Consider the following 18,826-nt stretch of genomic DNA (forward strand, 5'->3'; position numbering starts at 1 on the left):
GAGTCATTGCTACCAAGGGAGAAAGCAAAAGCTCCGGGACAGTCTGGATTTGTACCACCTCAAGATGGTGGTAAAGGAAAAAGAAAGTGGAACGAGGGAGCTGGTGGAAACCCTGGAAATGGAAATGGGAAGAAACCATGGGTTGCAAACCAAAATCAGAATCAGCCTCAGAACCAACAACATCAACCAATTATTAAAACACCTTGCCCGAAATGTCAGAAACTCCATTTGGGAGAATGTTTGAGAGGGATGAATGTCTGCTTTACCTGTGGAGAAACTGGGCACTATGCTCCGGCATGTCCAAGGAACAGAGGAGGAGCACCGCAACAGCCACAGAACCAGGGTCGTGGAGGACATCGGGGGCCGCCCCAAAATGCTAGGGCATATGCCCTTAACCAAAATCAAGCAGCGGGAAACCAAGGAAACTTGGCAGGTATGATTAATGTTTTCGACGTGCCGATTATAGCCTTGTTTGACACTGGAGCGTCCCACTCTTTCATTTCACATGCTGCTTGTAAGAGATTAAAACTGACTCCACAATTGGCTGAGACAACTTTAGAGGTTAGCACCCCTGGTGGTGGAAGATTGGCTGCTAAGGACGTTATCTCGAACTTAGAGCTGAACATAGGTGCTGAAACATTTAAGGCAAAATTGTATGTCATCGTTATAATAGATTTTGACATGATCCTTGGGATGGACTGGCTTACTCAAGTCGGTGCCACGATACTGTGTAATGAGAGAAAGATCTCTTTCCAATCCGCTGGAAAGGAGAAAGCAAGTTTTCATGGCATAAGAATGGGAGACAGAGTACCAATGATTTCAGCAATGAAGGCCACGAAGATGATGAGGAAGGGAAAATGTCAGGCTTTCCTAGTCAGTTTGACAGGAGAACATGAAGTAGAGAAAATGATCGAAGAAGTTCGCGTGGTTCGAGAGTTCAAAGATGTCTTTCCTGAAGAATTGTCTGGTTTGCCACCAGACCGACAATTAGAATTCACGATAGATCTGGAACCTGGAGCAGCACCAGTGTCCAAGGCACCATACAGAATGGCCCCGCCGGAGTTACAAGAATTGAAAGTGCAACTACAAGAATTGTTGGACCTAGGTTTCATACGACCCAGCGTATCACCGTGGGGAGCACCAGTCCTATTCGTCAAAAAGAAAGATGGTTCACTAAGGATGTGTATCGATTACAGAGAATTGAACAAGCTCACGATAAAGAATAGATATCCTCTTCCGAGGATAGACGACCTGTTCGATCAGTTGAGAGGAGCCGGTGTGTTTTCCAAGATTGATCTAAGATCTGGTTACCACCAACTCAGGATGAAAAGAGAAGACATCCCAAAGACAGCGTTTCGAACGCGTTATGGACATTACGAGTTCACCGTGATGCCTTTTGGATTAACGAATGCCCCAGCAGTTTTCATGGACCTGATGAACCGAGTTTTCCATCAGTATCTCGATAGTTTTGTCTTAGTGTTCATTGACGACATCCTCATATACTCTAAGACTGAAGAGCAACACGAGGAACACTTGCGCATCGTACTCGAAACCCTGCGTAATGAGAGACTGTTTGCCAAATTCAGCAAGTGCGAGTTTTGGTTGAAGGAAGTAATGTTTCTCGGTCACATAGTGTCGACTGAAGGAATCAAAGTAGACCCCGCCAAGGTCGAAGCAGTCAAGAAATGGAAGGCACCATCGAATGTAAATGAGATCAGAAGTTTCCTCGGTCTAGCAGGTTACTACAGAAGATTCATCGAAGGATTTTCAAAATTGGCAAGGCCAATGACTCAGCTTTTGAGAAAAGGGACTAAGTATGTTTGGTCTGAAGCTTGTGAACGAAGTTTTAAGGAGCTCAAGATAAGACTAACTACTGCACCAGTGTTAGCAATACCAGAAGAGAATGAAGAATTCGTGGTGTACACTGATGCTTCGAAATTAGGATTGGGTTGCGTGTTGATGCAAAATCAGAAAGTGATAGCATACGCGTCTCGTCAATTGAAGCCCCATGAGCTGAACTACCCGACTCATGATTTAGAACTAGCAGCCGTCGTGCACGCTTTGAAGATTTGGAGACACTATCTCTATGGAGTTAAGTGTGAGATCTTTACAGATCATAAGAGTTTGAAGTACTTCTTCGAGCAAAAGGATTTGAACATGAGACAACGAAGATGGCTCGAATTAGTAAAGGATTACGATTGCACCATTAGTTATCATCCAGGAAAAGCGAATGTAGTAGCTGACGCCCTGAGTCGAAAGATGAAAGCTAAGCTAGGGTATTTCATCACCCAGCAGAAGGAACTGATTCGTGATTTCGCCTCCCTCAGTTTGGAGTTTGTTCATCCTCCGAACACAGTATCGGGTTGTATAGCTGCCTTGATAGCTAAACCTGATTTGAGAGAAAGAATTGTGCAAGCACAAAGAGAAGATTGGTTCTTGGAGAAGATGCGTCTTGCTGCAAGAACGAATGAAACGAAAGGATTCACTGAAGCAAAAGATAACGCACTTATGGTTAGTGAAAGATTGTGTGTGCCACATAAGGAAGAATTAAAGAATGAGATTATGAGCGAGGCTCATGATACTCCTTACACTGCACATCCAGGAAGCACAAAGATGTACCAGGATTTGAAGAAAATTTTCTGGTGGAAAGGAATGAAAAGAGATGTAGCGTTGTTTGTAGAGCGATGTCTCGCTTGTCAACAAGTAAAGGCCGTGCATCAAAGGCCGTATGGAATGCTGCAACCACTACCTATCCCCGAGTGGAAGTGGGAGCACATCAACATGGACTTCGTAGTAAGCCTACCGAAGTCGGCACGTGGAAACACTGCAATTTGGGTCATAGTGGACCGATTGTCAAAGTCAGCGCACTTTCTGCCAATTCAAATGACTTTTGGATTGGAGAAACTTGCAAAGTTATATGTCAAGGAGATAGTACGCCTTCACGGTGTACCTGTATCTATCACGTCAGATCGTGACACCAGATTTACCTCACGTTTCTGGAAAAGTTTACAAGAAGCAATGGGCACTCAACTGAACTTCAGTACAGCGTACCACCCTCAGACTGACGGGCAGTCAGAAAGAACAATTCAGATTTTAGAAGATATGTTGCGAACGATTGTCGCAGACAAAGGTGGAAGTTGGGAGGATTTGTTACCTCTCGTGGAATTTGCTTATAACAACAGTTATCAAGCAACAATTGGAATGGCTCCATATGAGGCTTTGTATGGCCGAAAATGTCGATCACCACTTTACTGGGATGAAGTGGGTGAAAGAAAGCTATTAGGTCCTGAACTGGTCCAACAGATGGTTGAGAAATTCGACCACATCAAGCAAAGAATCAAAGAAGCTCAAGATAGACAAAAGTCTTACGCTGATAAACGCCGATCAGAGTTAGAATTCAATGTTGGGGATCGAGTTTTCCTCAAAGTTTCTCCCTCAAAAGGAGTTATACGTTTCGGAAAGAGGGGCAAGTTACGACCCCGTTATATAGGACCTTTTAGGATCCTAGATAAGATAGGCCCTGTAGCCTATAGGTTGGCATTGCCGCCTAGTATTGGGGACGTGCACAACGTGTTTCATGTCTCTCAGTTAAGAAAGTATGTGTTTGATCCAAAGCATGTGATTAAGCACGATGAAGTGGTCCTAGCCCAGGACTTAAGTTATGAGGAGAAACCAGTCCAGATACTTGATCGCAAGGTTCAAGTTTTGCGGAACAAGAACATTGTTCTCGTTAAAGTGAAGTGGAACCATCACGGGATGGAAGAGGCCACATGGGAACTTGAAGATTCAATGAAAGTCAAGTATCCTGAGCTAGATTACCAAGGTATGTAATTTCGGGGACGAAATTTTCTTTAAGGAGGGAGGGATGTAATACCCCGTTTCCTCGAGCTAAGTTAGAATACTTTGAACTTAGATTAAGATGATTCGCGCCGGAAAAAGAAAAAAAAAAAGAAATTATTTTTAAATTCCAACAAAAAAAAAAGATTTACAAAAGCATTTGTAAATTTAGTTATTAAATTTATATGCATTGCATATTTATTTAATTAAGCATTCAAGCATTTCATGAGTTGAGATTTATTTCATATTGGGCCTTATGTTTTAATTACTTATGGGTAATAAATGAGAGCCCAACCCATCTTGACAAAGCCCAACCCATCTTTCCTCCTAAGATATTTTTTTTGCTCACTCCACCGCCTCACTATTCCCTCTTCAATATATCTCCTCCGCTGCACTCTCTCTCATTCACTCAATTCATCTCTCTCGTTCCAACACCCGAAGAGAACAACAAGAATTCAAGTGAGCATACAATCTGTGTTTCTACATACATCAGAGCATGATTTATAAAAGAAGAAAGAAGGAGTCTTGAGCTTTGTTTTTGCTTGTCGTGTTTGGGTGTTTTACTGTTGTGAAGAATCGATTTAACCAAAAATGGAGTCTTGATCTCGCTTTTGAGCCGAGAGTGTGTGTTCTGTTGGGCTGGGTCGGAGCTCGGCGACGACGGCGGCGGCCTGGCAGCTGCTGTCCGTCGAAGCTAGAGGGGAAAGAGGGCAGGCGGCGGTCGGCGGTGGCTCCGCGCCACTGTCAGCCGGAGTGCGCAGAAGGTGAGAGGGCCGTGAGACAGAGGGAGGCGCGGCACGGCGGCTCCGCCCGCTGCTGTCGGGCTAAGGACGGAGAGAGAGAGAGGGAGGCAGGAGCTAGGGCTTTTCAGAGAGGGGGAGAAGGCGGCGGCTCTCCAGCCGTCGAGAGAGCCGGGCATGGCGGTGGTGGCCGGCTCTTCGCTGCTGCTGCCGCCGACTGCCGGAGTCGAAAAAAAGGGAGGGGGGGACGGCTTCCAGTTCGTGTGGGTGTGTGAGCTGTCGTGAGAGAGGGAGACAGAAGGAAAGGAAGGTCAGGGGCGGCGGCGGCAGCGGCCGGAGGCCGGCTGCTGTCGTCCGCCGGAAGAGGGAAAGGGGGGGAGCTGGGCGGTTGTGTGGTGTGAGTGTGTGCGTGTGTTTCTGATTTTGTGTGTGTGTGTGTGCGTGACTTAGGTGAATGTCACACCCCAATTCTTGAAGGAATAAACTATAACTGGGGTACGACTAAAATCATATAAATGAACAAGGGAAGAACCTTGTGAAATTCAGATAATAGAATAAAAATGTTGGGCAATGCCCTTTGAATGAAGAAAGATAGAAATCAAGTAATACTAATCAATCAACAACATTCAAAGCCTTAGGATCACAAGTTCGGTTTCATGCTTCCGATAACCAACATTCACTGATTGAAATACTTTGAGAGTCAATAGTTTAGGCTCAACAAAAGATATTGTTTAGAATCGCAACATGATAGGTCTTAAGTTAAGAAACAAAAGACAGATACTGGCTAGTTCTGCAGCGGAAATCAAAATAAGGAGTTGAACTCTAGCCTCAGCTCTGCCCCGTCATCACCCGCCATTAACCTGAAAACATTTGAAAGTAATTTTGGGCTAAGTACTAATGTACTTAGTGGGCTGCAACTTTTAAAGCATTTCATAATCTGAAGAACAGTTTATCCAATCTTACTGACATGACATAGAAGGTTTTAAAGAGAAATAACTTCTATGCATGTTAAAACATTTTCATATATATATATACTTAATTATTTTGCGCGCGTTTGCACACTCCATTCTGTTACTCGCTATGATCCCGGACCTCTAGCCACCGACGGATCTCTGTCTCCCGCTGACTTGAACTGAGGGCGTAACCCAGTCAAGTAAAATAAACCTCGGAAATTAATCCAGACAGGTCTATCATAACTATGCTCCGGAACACATCCAGTCGAGCACCCTTATAACGCCTCTGGTTAGTGCCCGATGGAGATCAACCCACCGAGTCATCTAACAAGTGTACACAATTCTCAAACAACGTGTTAGGTCATAAGAGAACCTCAATTGATTAACTGTACGAGCATTAAACATGGTAGAGTGCACAAAAATATTTTATTGGATAAACAGTTTATATTACACGAATATTTAGGCTCAATAGCTAAATCATACATTTGAAAAAATAAGCCCACCTGTCTAGGCAAAGCCTGTCGTTTAACCTTATCTCTGAATCGGAATAGCAGTGCTAATCCTCCTGATGCTCAAAGCCTACAAGAAATCTATTCTTAATAGGTCTCCTTGAATTCTAATCTTAAGTCATGGTGAAGTGCTTAATATTCTATGATTCACTTAGCCGGGTTTTCAAAATTTAATGAATAAATAATTGAAAACATTTCTCTTGAGTTAAGAACACCAACAATATTCTTACTCATCTTTCTTTAATAATTGGAATTATAAATAAAACCAATTAAATCATAAATACTCTTTTTGCAAAATATAATGCAATTTCATGTCATGCTTAGCATATAATAAGTAATTACTTAAAATATGCTTATAATAATAATTTAATATTATTATAAAAATTTACTCTTTGAAAATAATTAATTAAACTTAATAAGTCTAATTAATTATAATAGTGTAGCTCCTTTAAATAAAATATGCACAAATCCAATTAAATAAATACTTGGGCAGCCCATGATTTAAAATAATCAAAGGCCCAACTTAATAAAAGAAAATCGGCCCAAAATTAAGAAATAACTCAGCCCATTTAATTAAAAATCTCGGCCCAAGTACTCATAAAATCGTCCCATAACTAAATTAAATAAACTGAGCCCATTTAATTAAAAATCTCGACCCAAGTACTCATAAAATCGTCCCATAACTAAATTAAATAAACTGAGCCCATTACTGACTTGGCCCAAAGACTCAAGCCCAACTGAAAAAAAATAAATAAAAAAATGAAAAAAAAACGGCCCAACTCGGCCCAAATTCTAACAAAATTTTCAGCCCAACACTAATTAAAAACCCGGCCCAAATTTAAAGCCCAACCCCTAACCCAAACCTAAAGCCCAACACCCCCACCACCCTTTTTCTTCCTCCCCAGCCGCACACACACACACATACTATCACATCTCACTCTCTTCTCCCTCGCTCGGCTCCCTCTTCTTCGGCTGGTAACAGCCGCCCACCGTGGAGCTCGCCGGAGGAGCAGCAGCGACGAGCTGCCGCCACCAGCTCTCTCCTCTCAAACTCCGATCCTCCCTCTGGAACTCCGGCGATAGCAGCGAGAAGCCACTACCGCCGCCGACTTCGACTCTCTCTGGATCGACGGGCAGCAGGAGCATCAAGCCACCGCCGCCGTCGTCCTCTCCTTCCCCAGCCGACAGCGTGGCCGCCCTCGCTGCCCCGAGACAGAGAGCAGCGGTTGGTCGGACCGCCTGCCACCATCCCAGAGCCGGCGCTGCTGTTGCTGTACATCTTCTCCATCGCCGGCTGCCATCCCAGCCTCTCTCCGCCGCCGCGGCTCGGCCACCAACGAAGGACCACCCACCTCATCTCCCTCTGTACCCCCCTGTTCTCTCTCCTCCTTGGCAACGACGGAACGCCGCTGCCTCCCTCGGTCTCTCTCTCTCGACCTTCCGGCGACTGCAGCAGCGGTAAGCCGCCTCGCCGTTCTCCCTCACTGAACTCCGGCTGCCACGACCAGCAGCTGGTCGCCGCCGCCCACCCCAAGACTCACGCACACAAGCAGCAACAACAACCAACCGATTCGACGCCTCAAACTCGAAAGCAAGCTAAATCAAGATCAAGACTCCTCTTTTCTTTCTTTCGTTTATTAACAGACTTGAAAAACTATTTAGTACTTGCTTATGCACATACATGAATGTATATATATATATAAATATATGCATATATCTGTGAGATGATGAATATGGATTTGTTTCTCTGCTTTAGGCTCAATTAGCACAGGAAGTAAACTAATTGAGTTAGAATTATAACCTTTTGATGAGGTTTCGGCTGGTGTTTGTTGTTGTATTTGTTGTTGTTTACTAAACTTCTGTGAATGGAGTTCTGTGAATGGAGTTGTACAAGAATTTCAGATGTTGCTTTATTCAAAATTTGCAAGAGAGACAAGGAAAAAATGAAAGAATTTCAAAGTTCCAAACTTACATGGGCAGTGGCGTTTTTTTTTTAGAGAGAGAGCTTGGGAGTTGCTGAAGGTTGTAAGAATTAAATTATGAAATTATGATTGCAGTTCTTACCTCTGCACTTGTTCCTTGGTATGTAGGAGAAATGGTGAGTGGAAGGGAATGAGTATTATGGCTAAAGTTTATTTTGGTGGGGGGCAAAGTATGGTGCGAAGTGTGAGTGGGGAGAGTGGAAAGTGTGAGTGGGGAGAGTGGGTGGAAATGGTGGGTAGGTGTAGATAAAAAAATATCTTCCGGGTTGTATTATGAAAACTGTAATAATCGCTCAGTATTCGCTAAATAAATATCTCGTAAAAAAAATAAATATCTCGTGAAAAATACTTGAATGCTAAATTAAATAAATATGGAATGCATATAAATTTAATAACTAAATTTACAAATATTTTTGTAAATCATTTTTGTTGGAATTAAAAATAAATTCATTTTCTTTTATCCGGCGTGAATCAACTTAATATCTAAGTTAAAAAAAATTATTCTAAATTTAACTCGGAGAAACGGGGTATTACATCCCTCCCTCCTTAAAAAAAATTTCGTCCCCGAAATTACATACCTTGATAATCTAACTGGGGATACTTGACTTTCATTGAATCTTCAAGTTCCCATGTGGCCTCTTCCATCCCGTGATGGTTCCACTTCACTTTAACAAGAACGATGTTCTTGTTACGTAAAACTTGAACCTTGCGATCAAGTATCTGGACTGGTTTCTCTTCATAACTTAAGTCATGAGCTAGGACCACTTCATCATGCTTAATCACGTGTTTTGGATCAAACACATACTTTCTTAACTGAGAGACATGAAACACATTGTGCACGTCTCCAATACTGGGTGGCAATGCCAACCTATAGGCTACAGGGCCTATCTTATCTAGGATTTCAAAAGGTCCTATAAAACGGGGTCGTAACTTGCCCCTCTTTCCGAAACGTATAACTCCCTTTGAGGGAGAAACTTTGAGGAAAACTCGATCCCCAACATTGAATTCTAACTCCGATCGGCGTTTATCGGCGTAAGACTTTTGTCTATCTTGAGCTTCTTTGATTCTTTGCTTGATGTGGTCGACCTTCTCAACCATCTGTTGGACCAGTTCAGGACCTAATAACTTTCTCTCGCCCACTTCATCCCAGTAAAGTGGCGATCGACATTTTCGGCCATACAAAGCCTCATATGGAGCCATTCCAATTGTTGCTTGATAACTGTTGTTATAAGCAAATTCTACAAGAGGTAACAAATCCTCCCAACTTCCACCTTTGTCTGCGACAATCGTTCGCAGCATATCTTCTAGAATCTGAATCGTTCTTTCTGACTGCCCGTCAGTCTGAGGGTGGTATGCTGTGCTGAAATTCAGCTGAGTGCCCATTGCTTCTTGTAAACTTTCCCAGAAACGCGATGTGAATCTGGTGTCACGATCTGATGTGATAGATACAGGTACACCGTGGAGGCGTACTATCTCTTTGACATATAACTTTGCAAGTTTCTCCAATCCAAAAGTCATTTGAATTGGCAGAAAGTGCGCTGACTTTGATAATCGGTCCACTATGACCCAAATAGCAGTGTTTCCACGTGCCGACCTCGGTAGGCTCACTACGAAGTCCATGTTAATGTGCTCCCACTTCCACTCAGGGATAGGTAGTGGTTGCAGCATTCCATACGGCCTCTGATGCACGGCCTTCACTTGTTGACAAGCGAGACATCGCTCTACAAACAACGCTACATCTCTTTTCATTCCTTTCCACCAGAAAATTTTCTTCAAATCCTGATACATCTTTGTGCTGCCTGGATGTGCAGTGTAAGGAGTATCATGAGCCTCGCTCATAATCTCGTTCTTTAATTCTTCTTTGTGTGGCACACACAATCTTTCACCAACCAATAGTGCATTATCCTTTGCTTCAGTGAATCCTTTCGTTTCATTCGTTCTTGCAGCTAGACGCATCTTCTCCAAGAACCAATCTTCTTTTTGTGCTTGCACAATTCTTTCTCTCAAATCAGGTTTAGCTATCAATGCAGCAACACAACCCGATACTGTGTCTGGAGGATGAACAATTTCCAAACTGAGTGAGGCGAAGTCACGAATCAGTTCCTTCTGCTGGGTGATGAAATACCCTAGCTTAGCCTTCGTCTTTCGACTCAGGGCGTCAGCTACTACATTCGCTTTTCCTGGATGATAACTGATGGTGCAATCATAATCCTTTACTAATTCGAGCCATCTTCGTTGTCTCATGTTTAAATCCTTTTGCTCGAAGAAGTATTTCAAACTCTTATGATCTGTAAAGATCTCACACTTAACTCCGTAGAGATAGTGTCTCCAAATCTTCAGCGCGTGCACGACGGCTGCTAGTTCTAAATCATGAGTCGGGTACTTCAGCTCATGGGGCTTCAATTGACGAGACGCGTATGCTATCACTTTCTGATTTTGCATCAACACGCAACCCAATCCTAGTTTCGAGGCATCAGTATACACCACGAATTCTTCATTCTCTTCTGGTATTGCTAACACTGGTGCAGTAGTCAGCCTAGTCTTAAGCTCCTTAAAACTTTGTTCGCACGCTTCAGACTAAACGTATTTAGTCCCCTTCTTCAAAAGCTGAGTCATTGGCCTAGCCAATTTCGAGAATCCTTCGATGAATCTTCTGTAGTAACCTGCTAGACCGAGGAAACTCCTGATCTCATTGACATTTGATGGTGCCTTCCATTCCTTGACTGCTTCGACCTTGGCGGGGTCTACTTTGATTCCTTCAGTCGACACGATGTGACCGAGAAACATTACTTCTCTCAACCAAAACTCGCATTTGCTGAATTTAGCAAACAATTTCTCATTACGCAGGGTTTCGAGTACGATGCGCAAGTGCTCCTCGTGTTGTTCTTCAGTCTTAGAGTAGATGAGAATGTCGTCAATAAACACTAAGACAAAACTATCGAGATATTGATGGAACACTCGGTTCATCAAATCCATGAAAACGGCTGGGGCATTCGTTAATCCAAAGGGCATCACTGTGAACTCGTAATGTCCGTAACGCGTTCGAAATGCTGTCTTTGGAATGTCTTCTCTTTTCATCTTGAGTTGATGGTAACCAGATCTTAGATCAATCTTGGAAAACACACCGGCTCCTTTCAACTGATCAAACAAGTCGTCTATCCTTGGAAGAGGATATCTATTCTTTATCGTGAGCTTGTTTAATTCTCTATAATCGATACACATCCTTAGTGAACCATCTTTCTTCTTGACGAATAAGACTGGTGCTCCCCACGGTGACACGCTAGGCTGTATGAAACCTAGATCCAACAGTTCTTGTAGTTGCACTTTCAATTCTTGTAACTCTGGCGGGGCCATTCTGTATGGTGCCTTTGACACTGGTGCTGCCCCGGGTTCTAGATCAATCGTGAATTCTAGTTGTCTGTTCGGTGGCATACCGGGCAATTCTTCGGGAAAAACATCTTTGAATTCTCGCACCACTGGAACTTCTTCGATCGTTTTCTTTACTTCATGTTCTCCTGTCAAACTGACCAGAAAAGCCTGACATTCTCCCGTTCTCATTATCTTTGTGGCCTTCATCGCCGAAATCACTGGTACTCTTCCTCCCATTCTTATGCCATGAAAACTTGCCTTCTCCTTTCCAGCGGATTGGAAAGAGATCTTTCTCTCGCTACACAGTATCGTGGCACCGACTTGAGTAAGCCAGTCCATCCCTAGGATTATGTCAAACTCTATCATAGTGATGACATACAAATCTGCCTTAAATGTTTCAGCACCTATGTTCAGCTCTAAGTTCGAGATAATGTCCTTAGCAGTCAATATTCCATTACCAGGGGTGTTAACTTCTAAAGTTATCTCAGCCAATTGTGGAGCCAGTTCTAATCTCTTACAAGCAGCATGTGAAATGAAAGAGTGGGACGCTCCAGTATCAAACAAAGCTATAATCGGCACGTCGAAAGCATTAATCATACCTGCCAAGTTTCCTTGGTTTCCTGCTGCTTGATTTTGGTTAAGGGCATAGGCCCTAGCATTCTGTGGCTGTCCCCGTTGTCCTCCAGGGCCCTGATTTTGTCGCTGTTGATTTTTGGGGTTTTGCTGTTGAGGTGCTCCTCCGTTCTTCTTCGGACATACTGAAGCATAGTGCCCAGTTTCCCCACATCTATAGCATATATTCATTCCTTTCAGGCATTCCCCTGAATGAGGTCGCTGACACTTTGGGCAGAGTGGTCGTCCCATTGCTTGCGGCTGTTGATTCTGACGTTGATTCTGATTTTGGTTAGCAGCCCACGGCTTCTTTCCATTTCCATTCCCGGGGTTTCCTCCAGTTCCCTCGTTCCACTTTCTTTTTCCTTTACCACCATCTTGAGGTGGTACGAATCCAGACTGTCCCGGAGCTTTCCCTTTTTCCTTTGGTAGCAATGACTCAATGGTGAGAGCCCTGCTCAAAGTTTGTGCGTAGGTGAGACCTCCCTGGCTTGCTAGGGAGATTGATATCTCATGGCGCAGTCCATTCCTAAATTTTTCTGCACGTTTCTCATCAGTGTCCACCAGCGTCGGAGCATATCTTGATAGCTGATTGAAGGCTCTATCGTACTCAGTAACTGTCCCAGCCCTCTGCTTCAGATTCCAGAACTCATTCTGCTTCTTTTGTCTATAGCATCCCGGTATGTACTTCTCGTATAATTCAGTCTTGAAATCTTCCCAAGTGAAATTTTCCCACTGTTCCTCAGTCATTGTGCGCCTCACAGATTCCCACCAGAAGTCGGCTTCATCCACCAGTTGGTAGGTTGCACAAGTTACTTTGTCTTCGTCCTCGCAACGGATGTAGTTAAAGATACGCTCTATGGCCCTAATCCACTTTTCGGCGTCTGTTGGATCGCCCAGCCCGTCAAATGTTGGAGGTTTTTCCTTGCGAAACTTCTCTTCAGCAGTACGATTTGGTGCTACTTGTTGGATTGGCTCTTCAGGGATGAATCCCCTGCCGCGTCCACGACCACGACCACGTCCTCGTCCCCTACCGCGTCTTCTTGGTGCGTCTTCCATTCTGATTTACGAACGAAAATAACACAAAAGTGAGACTTATTCTGCATGCATGCATACATATATACATACATAGATATACTTAAGGTATATTACTTCTATAGTGTAACCCTATGTAAGGCTAACTCTATGGGGAAACTGATCTATCTGGGTGGAATACTCAAGTGAATCCTTAATCTTATCTCATTGCTTCTACGTTATAACATATCTATGTTAAACGTTTCTATCTTACCAGTCCTTACTTAAATCGATCAAGCGGGGCTATCACGACTAACATTCCCAAGACATTCTTGGGTGGTACTCAAACAGTTGTAAGAGTTCTTATTATTCTGATCGTATAGGCAGTGAACCTAAAACAATAACATAACTTTCTTATTCGTTCATTCTCTTTGAAACCTGAAACATGTGGACATTTAATGTCACATGAAACTTTTGTATTGCCGGAAAGATTCAAAGAATCTAACTCGATCATACATCTAGTATTCGTGAAAAGCTCGATAGTCCTAAACACGACTTTACTTCATTTTATCGTTAAGGGCTCGGGTTGTCCAAAACACGATACTGACTTATCTTATCGTTAAGGGCTCGGGTTGTCCCAAACACGATACTTAGCTGGTTATATGAGTCGGAGACTCAAAATAACAATATGAAAGCAATTAGCAATTCATAACTTATAGCATATGGAAAGCGTTAAGCAATTCACATAGCATCATTTACTGAAGCGCGCACTTCTTGAAAACTCTTAAAACATTTAATAACTTTGAAACTTTTAAATCGTACCTTTTTCCTGCGGCAGTGTGACGGCGAGCTGAGGTTCAACAACTTTCTTAGAAGTCTAGAGGTACTATTCTAGACTCGACATTTAAAAACTTATGGTTATCAGAAACATGAAAGAAAACTCATGCTCTGATACCATTCTGTCACACCCCAATTCTTGAAGGAATAAACTATAACTGGGGTACGACTAAAATCATATAAATGAACAAGGGAAGAACCTTGTGAAATTCAGATAATAGAATAAAAATGTTGGGCAATGCCCTTTGAATGAAGAAAGATAGAAATCAAGTAATACTAATCAATCAACAACATTCAAAGCCTTAGGATCACAAGTTCGGTTTCATGCTTCCGATAACCAACATTCACTGATTGAAATACTTTGAGAGTCAATAGTTTAGGCTCAACAAAAGATATTGTTTAGAATCGCAACATGATAGGTCTTAAGTTAAGAAACAAAAGACAGATACTGGCTAGTTCTGCAGCGGAAATCAAAATAAGGAGTTGAACTCTAGCCTCAGCTCTGCCCCGTCATCACCCGCCATTAACCTGAAAACATTTGAAAGTAATTTTGGGCTAAGTACTAATGTACTTAGTGGGCTGCAACTTTTAAAGCATTTCATAATCTGAAGAACAGTTTATCCAATCTTACTGACATGACATAGAAGGTTTTAAAGAGAAATAACTTCTATGCATGTTAAAACATTTTCATATATATATACTTAATTATTTTGCGCGCGTTTGCACACTCCATTCTGTTACTCGCTATGATCCCGGACCTCTAGCCACCGACGGATCTCTGTCTCCCGCTGACTTGAACTGAGGGCGTAACCCAGTCAAGTAAAATAAACCTCGGAAATTAATCCAGACAGGTCTATCATAACTATGCTCCGGAACACATCCAGTCGAGCACCCTTATAACGCCTCTGGTTAGTGCCCGATGGAGATCAACCCACCGAGTCATCTAACAAGTGTACACAATTCTCAAACAACGTGTTAGGTCATAAGAGAACCTCAATTGATTAACTGTACGAGCATTAAACATGGTAGAGTGCACAAAAATATTTTATTGGATAAACAGTTTATATTACACGAATATTTAGGCTCAATAGCTAAATCATACATTTGAAAAAATAAGCCCACCTGTCTAGGCAAAGCCTGTCGTTTAACCTTATCTCTGAATCGGAATAGCAGTGCTAATCCTCCTGATGCTCAAAGCCTACAAGAAATCTATTCTTAATAGGTCTCCTTGAATTCTAATCTTAAGTCATGGTGAAGTGCTTAATATTCTATGATTCACTTAGCCGGGTTTTCAAAATTTAATGAATAAATAATTGAAAACATTTCTCTTGAGTTAAGAACACCAACAATATTCTTACTCATCTTTCTTTAATAATTGGAATTATAAATAAAACCAATTAAATCATAAATACTCTTTTTGCAAAATATAATGCAATTTCATGTCATGCTTAGCATATAATAAGTAATTACTTAAAATATGCTTATAATAATAATTTAATATTATTATAAAAATTTACTCTTTGAAAATAATTAATTAAACTTAATAAGTCTAATTAATTATAATAGTGTAGCTCCTTTAAATAAAATATGCACAAATCCAATTAAATAAATACTTGGGCAGCCCATGATTTAAAATAATCAAAGGCCCAACTTAATAAAAGAAAATCGGCCCAAAATTAAGAAATAACTCAGCCCATTTAATTAAAAATCTCGGCCCAAGTACTCATAAAATCGTCCCATAACTAAATTAAATAAACTGAGCCCATTTAATTAAAAATCTCGACCCAAGTACTCATAAAATCGTCCCATAACTAAATTAAATAAACTGAGCCCATTACTGACTTGGCCCAAAGACTCAAGCCCAACTGAAAAAAAATAAATAAAAAAATGAAAAAAAAACGGCCCAACTCGGCCCAAATTCTAACAAAATTTTCAGCCCAACACTAATTAAAAACCCGGCCCAAATTTAAAGCCCAACCCCTAACCCAAACCTAAAGCCCAACACCCCCACCACCCTTTTTCTTCCTCCCCAGCCGCACACACACACACATACTATCACATCTCACTCTCTTCTCCCTCGCTCGGCTCCCTCTTCTTCGGCTGGTAACAGCCGCCCACCGTGGAGCTCGCCGGAGGAGCAGCAGCGACGAGCTGCCGCCACCAGCTCTCTCCTCTCAAACTCCGATCCTCCCTCTGGAACTCCGGCGATAGCAGCGAGAAGCCACTACCGCCGCCGACTTCGACTCTCTCTGGATCGACGGGCAGCAGGAGCATCAAGCCACCGCCGCCGTCGTCCTCTCCTTCCCCAGCCGACAGCGTGGCCGCCCTCGCTGCCCCGAGACAGAGAGCAGCGGTTGGTCGGACCGCCTGCCACCATCCCAGAGCCGGCGCTGCTGTTGCTGTACATCTTCTCCATCGCCGGCTGCCATCCCAGCCTCTCTCCGCCGCCGCGGCTCGGCCACCAACGAAGGACCACCCACCTCATCTCCCTCTGTACCCCCCTGTTCTCTCTCCTCCTTGGCAACGACGGAACGCCGCTGCCTCCCTCGGTCTCTCTCTCTCGACCTTCCGGCGACTGCAGCAGCGGTAAGCCGCCTCGCCGTTCTCCCTCACTGAACTCCGGCTGCCACGACCAGCAGCTGGTCGCCGCCGCCCACCCCAAGACTCACGCACACAAGCAGCAACAACAACCAACCGATTCGACGCCTCAAACTCGAAAGCAAGCTAAATCAAGATCAAGACTCCTCTTTTCTTTCTTTCGTTTATTAACAGACTTGAAAAACTATTTAGTACTTGCTTATGCACATACATGAATGTATATATATATATAAATATATGCATATATCTGTGAGATGATGAATATGGATTTGTTTCTCTGCTTTAGGCTCAATTAGCACAGGAAGTAAACTAATTGAGTTAGAATTATAACCTTTTGATGAGGTTTCGGCTGGTGTTTGTTGTTGTATTTGTTGTTGTTTACTAAACTTCTGTGAATGGAGTTCTGTGAATGGAGTTGTACAAGAATTTCAGATGTTGCTTTATTCAAAATTTGCAAGAGAGACAAGGAAAAAATGAAAGAATTTCAAAGTTCCAAACTTACATGGGCAGTGGCGTTTTTTTTTTTAGAGAGAGAGCTTGGGAGTTGCTGAAGGTTGTAAGAATTAAATTATGAAATTATGATTGCAGTTCTTACCTCTGCACTTGTTCCTTGGTATGTAGGAGAAATGGTGAGTGGAAGGGAATGAGTATTATGGCTAAAGTTTATTTTGGTGGGGGGCAAAGTATGGTGCGAAGTGTGAGTGGGGAGAGTGGAAAGTGTGAGTGGGGAGAGTGGGTGGAAATGGTGGGTAGGTGTAGATAAAAAAATATCTTCCGGGTTGTATTATGAAAACTGTAATAATCGCTCAGTATTCGCTAAATAAATATCTCGTAAAAAAAATAAATATCTCGTGAAAAATACTTGAATGCTAAATTAAATAAATATGGAATGCATATAAATTTAATAACTAAATTTACAAATATTTTTGTAAATCATTTTTGTTGGAATTAAAAATAAATTCATTTTCTTTTATCCGGCGTGAATCAACTTAATATCTAAGTTAAAAAAAATTATTCTAAATTTAACTCGGAGAAACGGGGTATTACAGTGAAGAAGAAGGGATGGGGGCTTTTGGGCTTGAGCTTGGGCTTTGCTTTTCTTTTTGTTGGGCCGAAATTTATTTAGTGTTGGGCTGTTAATTCCTTTTAACTGGGCTTGTTTTAATTATTAAGAGCATGGGCTGTGCAGTTTTAATTTAAATGGACTGCACTATTTAATTAATTAGACTTATTTGAGTTTGATTAATTATTTTAAAGAATAAATTTCATAATAATATTATTAAATTATTATTATGTGCATATTTTAAGTAATTACTTATTATATGCTAAGCATGACATAAAATTTGCATTTATTTTGCAATAAGAATATTTATGTTTTAATTGGTTATTTATATTTCCAATTACAAGAGAAAGTCGAGTAAGAATATTGTTGGTGTTCTTAACTCAAGAGAATTGTTTTCATTTATTTATTCATTAAATTTTGAAAACCCGGCTAAGTGAATCATAGAATATTAAGCACTACACCACGACTTGAGTTTAGATTTAAGAGACCTATTAAGAATAAATTTCTTGTAGGCTTTGAACGTCAGGAGGATTAGCACTGCTATTCCGATTCAGAGATAACGTTAAACGACAGGCTTTGCCTAAACAGGTGGGCTTATTTTTCCAAATGTATGATTTAGCTATTGAGCTTTAAATGTTCGTGAAATATAAACTGTTTATCCAATAAAATATTTTTGTGCACTCTGCTCTGTTTAATGCTCGTCACAACGAATCAATTGAGGTTCTCTTATAGCCTAACACGTTATTTGAGAATTGTGTACACCGTTAGCTGACTCGGTGGGTTGATCTCCATACGGGCACTAACTAAGAGGCGTTATAAGGATGCTTGCTGGATGTGTTCCGAAGCATGTAATGTAAGGGCCTGCCTGGGTAACGTCCCGAGGTCAAAAGTAAACTTGTCTGGGTTACGCCCTCAGTTCAAGTAAATGGGAGAAACGGATCCGTCGGTGGCTAAAAGGTCCGGGATCATAGCGAGTAACAGAATTGAGTGTGACAACTGCGCGCAAATTAAGTATATATATATATATATATATATATATGTGTATTGAAATGTTTTAACATGCTTAGAAGCTCTTTCAATTTAAAACCTTCTAAGTCATGTCAAGTATAATTGGATAAATTGTTCTTCAGATTATGAAATGTTTTAAAGTTGCAGCCTACTAAGTACATTAGTACTTAGCCCAAAAATGCTTTCAAATGTTTTTCAGGTTAACGGCAGGTGATGACGGGGCAGAGCTGAGGCTAGGATTCAACTCCGTATTTTGTCTTCCGCTGTTACACTAGCTCTTTTATCTTTTGTTCCTCTAAACATA

At 41.9% G+C, this 18,826-nt stretch overlaps 1 protein-coding gene across 1 annotated transcript; it reads right to left on the reverse strand.

Moving 5' to 3' along the window:
• Positions 1-10,598: 10,598 nt before the first annotated feature.
• LOC131007943 (uncharacterized) lies at positions 10,599-17,309 on the reverse strand. Its single transcript, XM_057934853.1, has 3 exons — positions 16,783-17,309; positions 14,976-15,051; positions 10,599-13,062 (listed from the first exon to the last, which is right to left on the reverse strand). Exon 3 carries the CDS (start codon positions 13,059-13,061, stop codon positions 10,599-10,601), a length of 2,463 nt encoding a protein of 820 aa, XP_057790836.1. The 5' UTR covers position 13,062; positions 14,976-15,051; positions 16,783-17,309.
• Between the last annotated feature and the right edge of the window lie 1,517 nt (positions 17,310-18,826).

This window comes from Salvia miltiorrhiza, chromosome 2 (genome assembly GCF_028751815.1).
Source record: "Salvia miltiorrhiza cultivar Shanhuang (shh) chromosome 2, IMPLAD_Smil_shh, whole genome shotgun sequence".
Taxonomy (NCBI): domain Eukaryota; kingdom Viridiplantae; phylum Streptophyta; class Magnoliopsida; order Lamiales; family Lamiaceae; genus Salvia; species Salvia miltiorrhiza.

What these genes read in the sequence shown, in the direction of transcription:
- LOC131007943 (XM_057934853.1), bottom strand. Translation starts at nt 13,061, where the DNA reads ATGGAAGACGCACCAAGAAGACGCGGTAGGGGACGAGGACGTGGTCGT.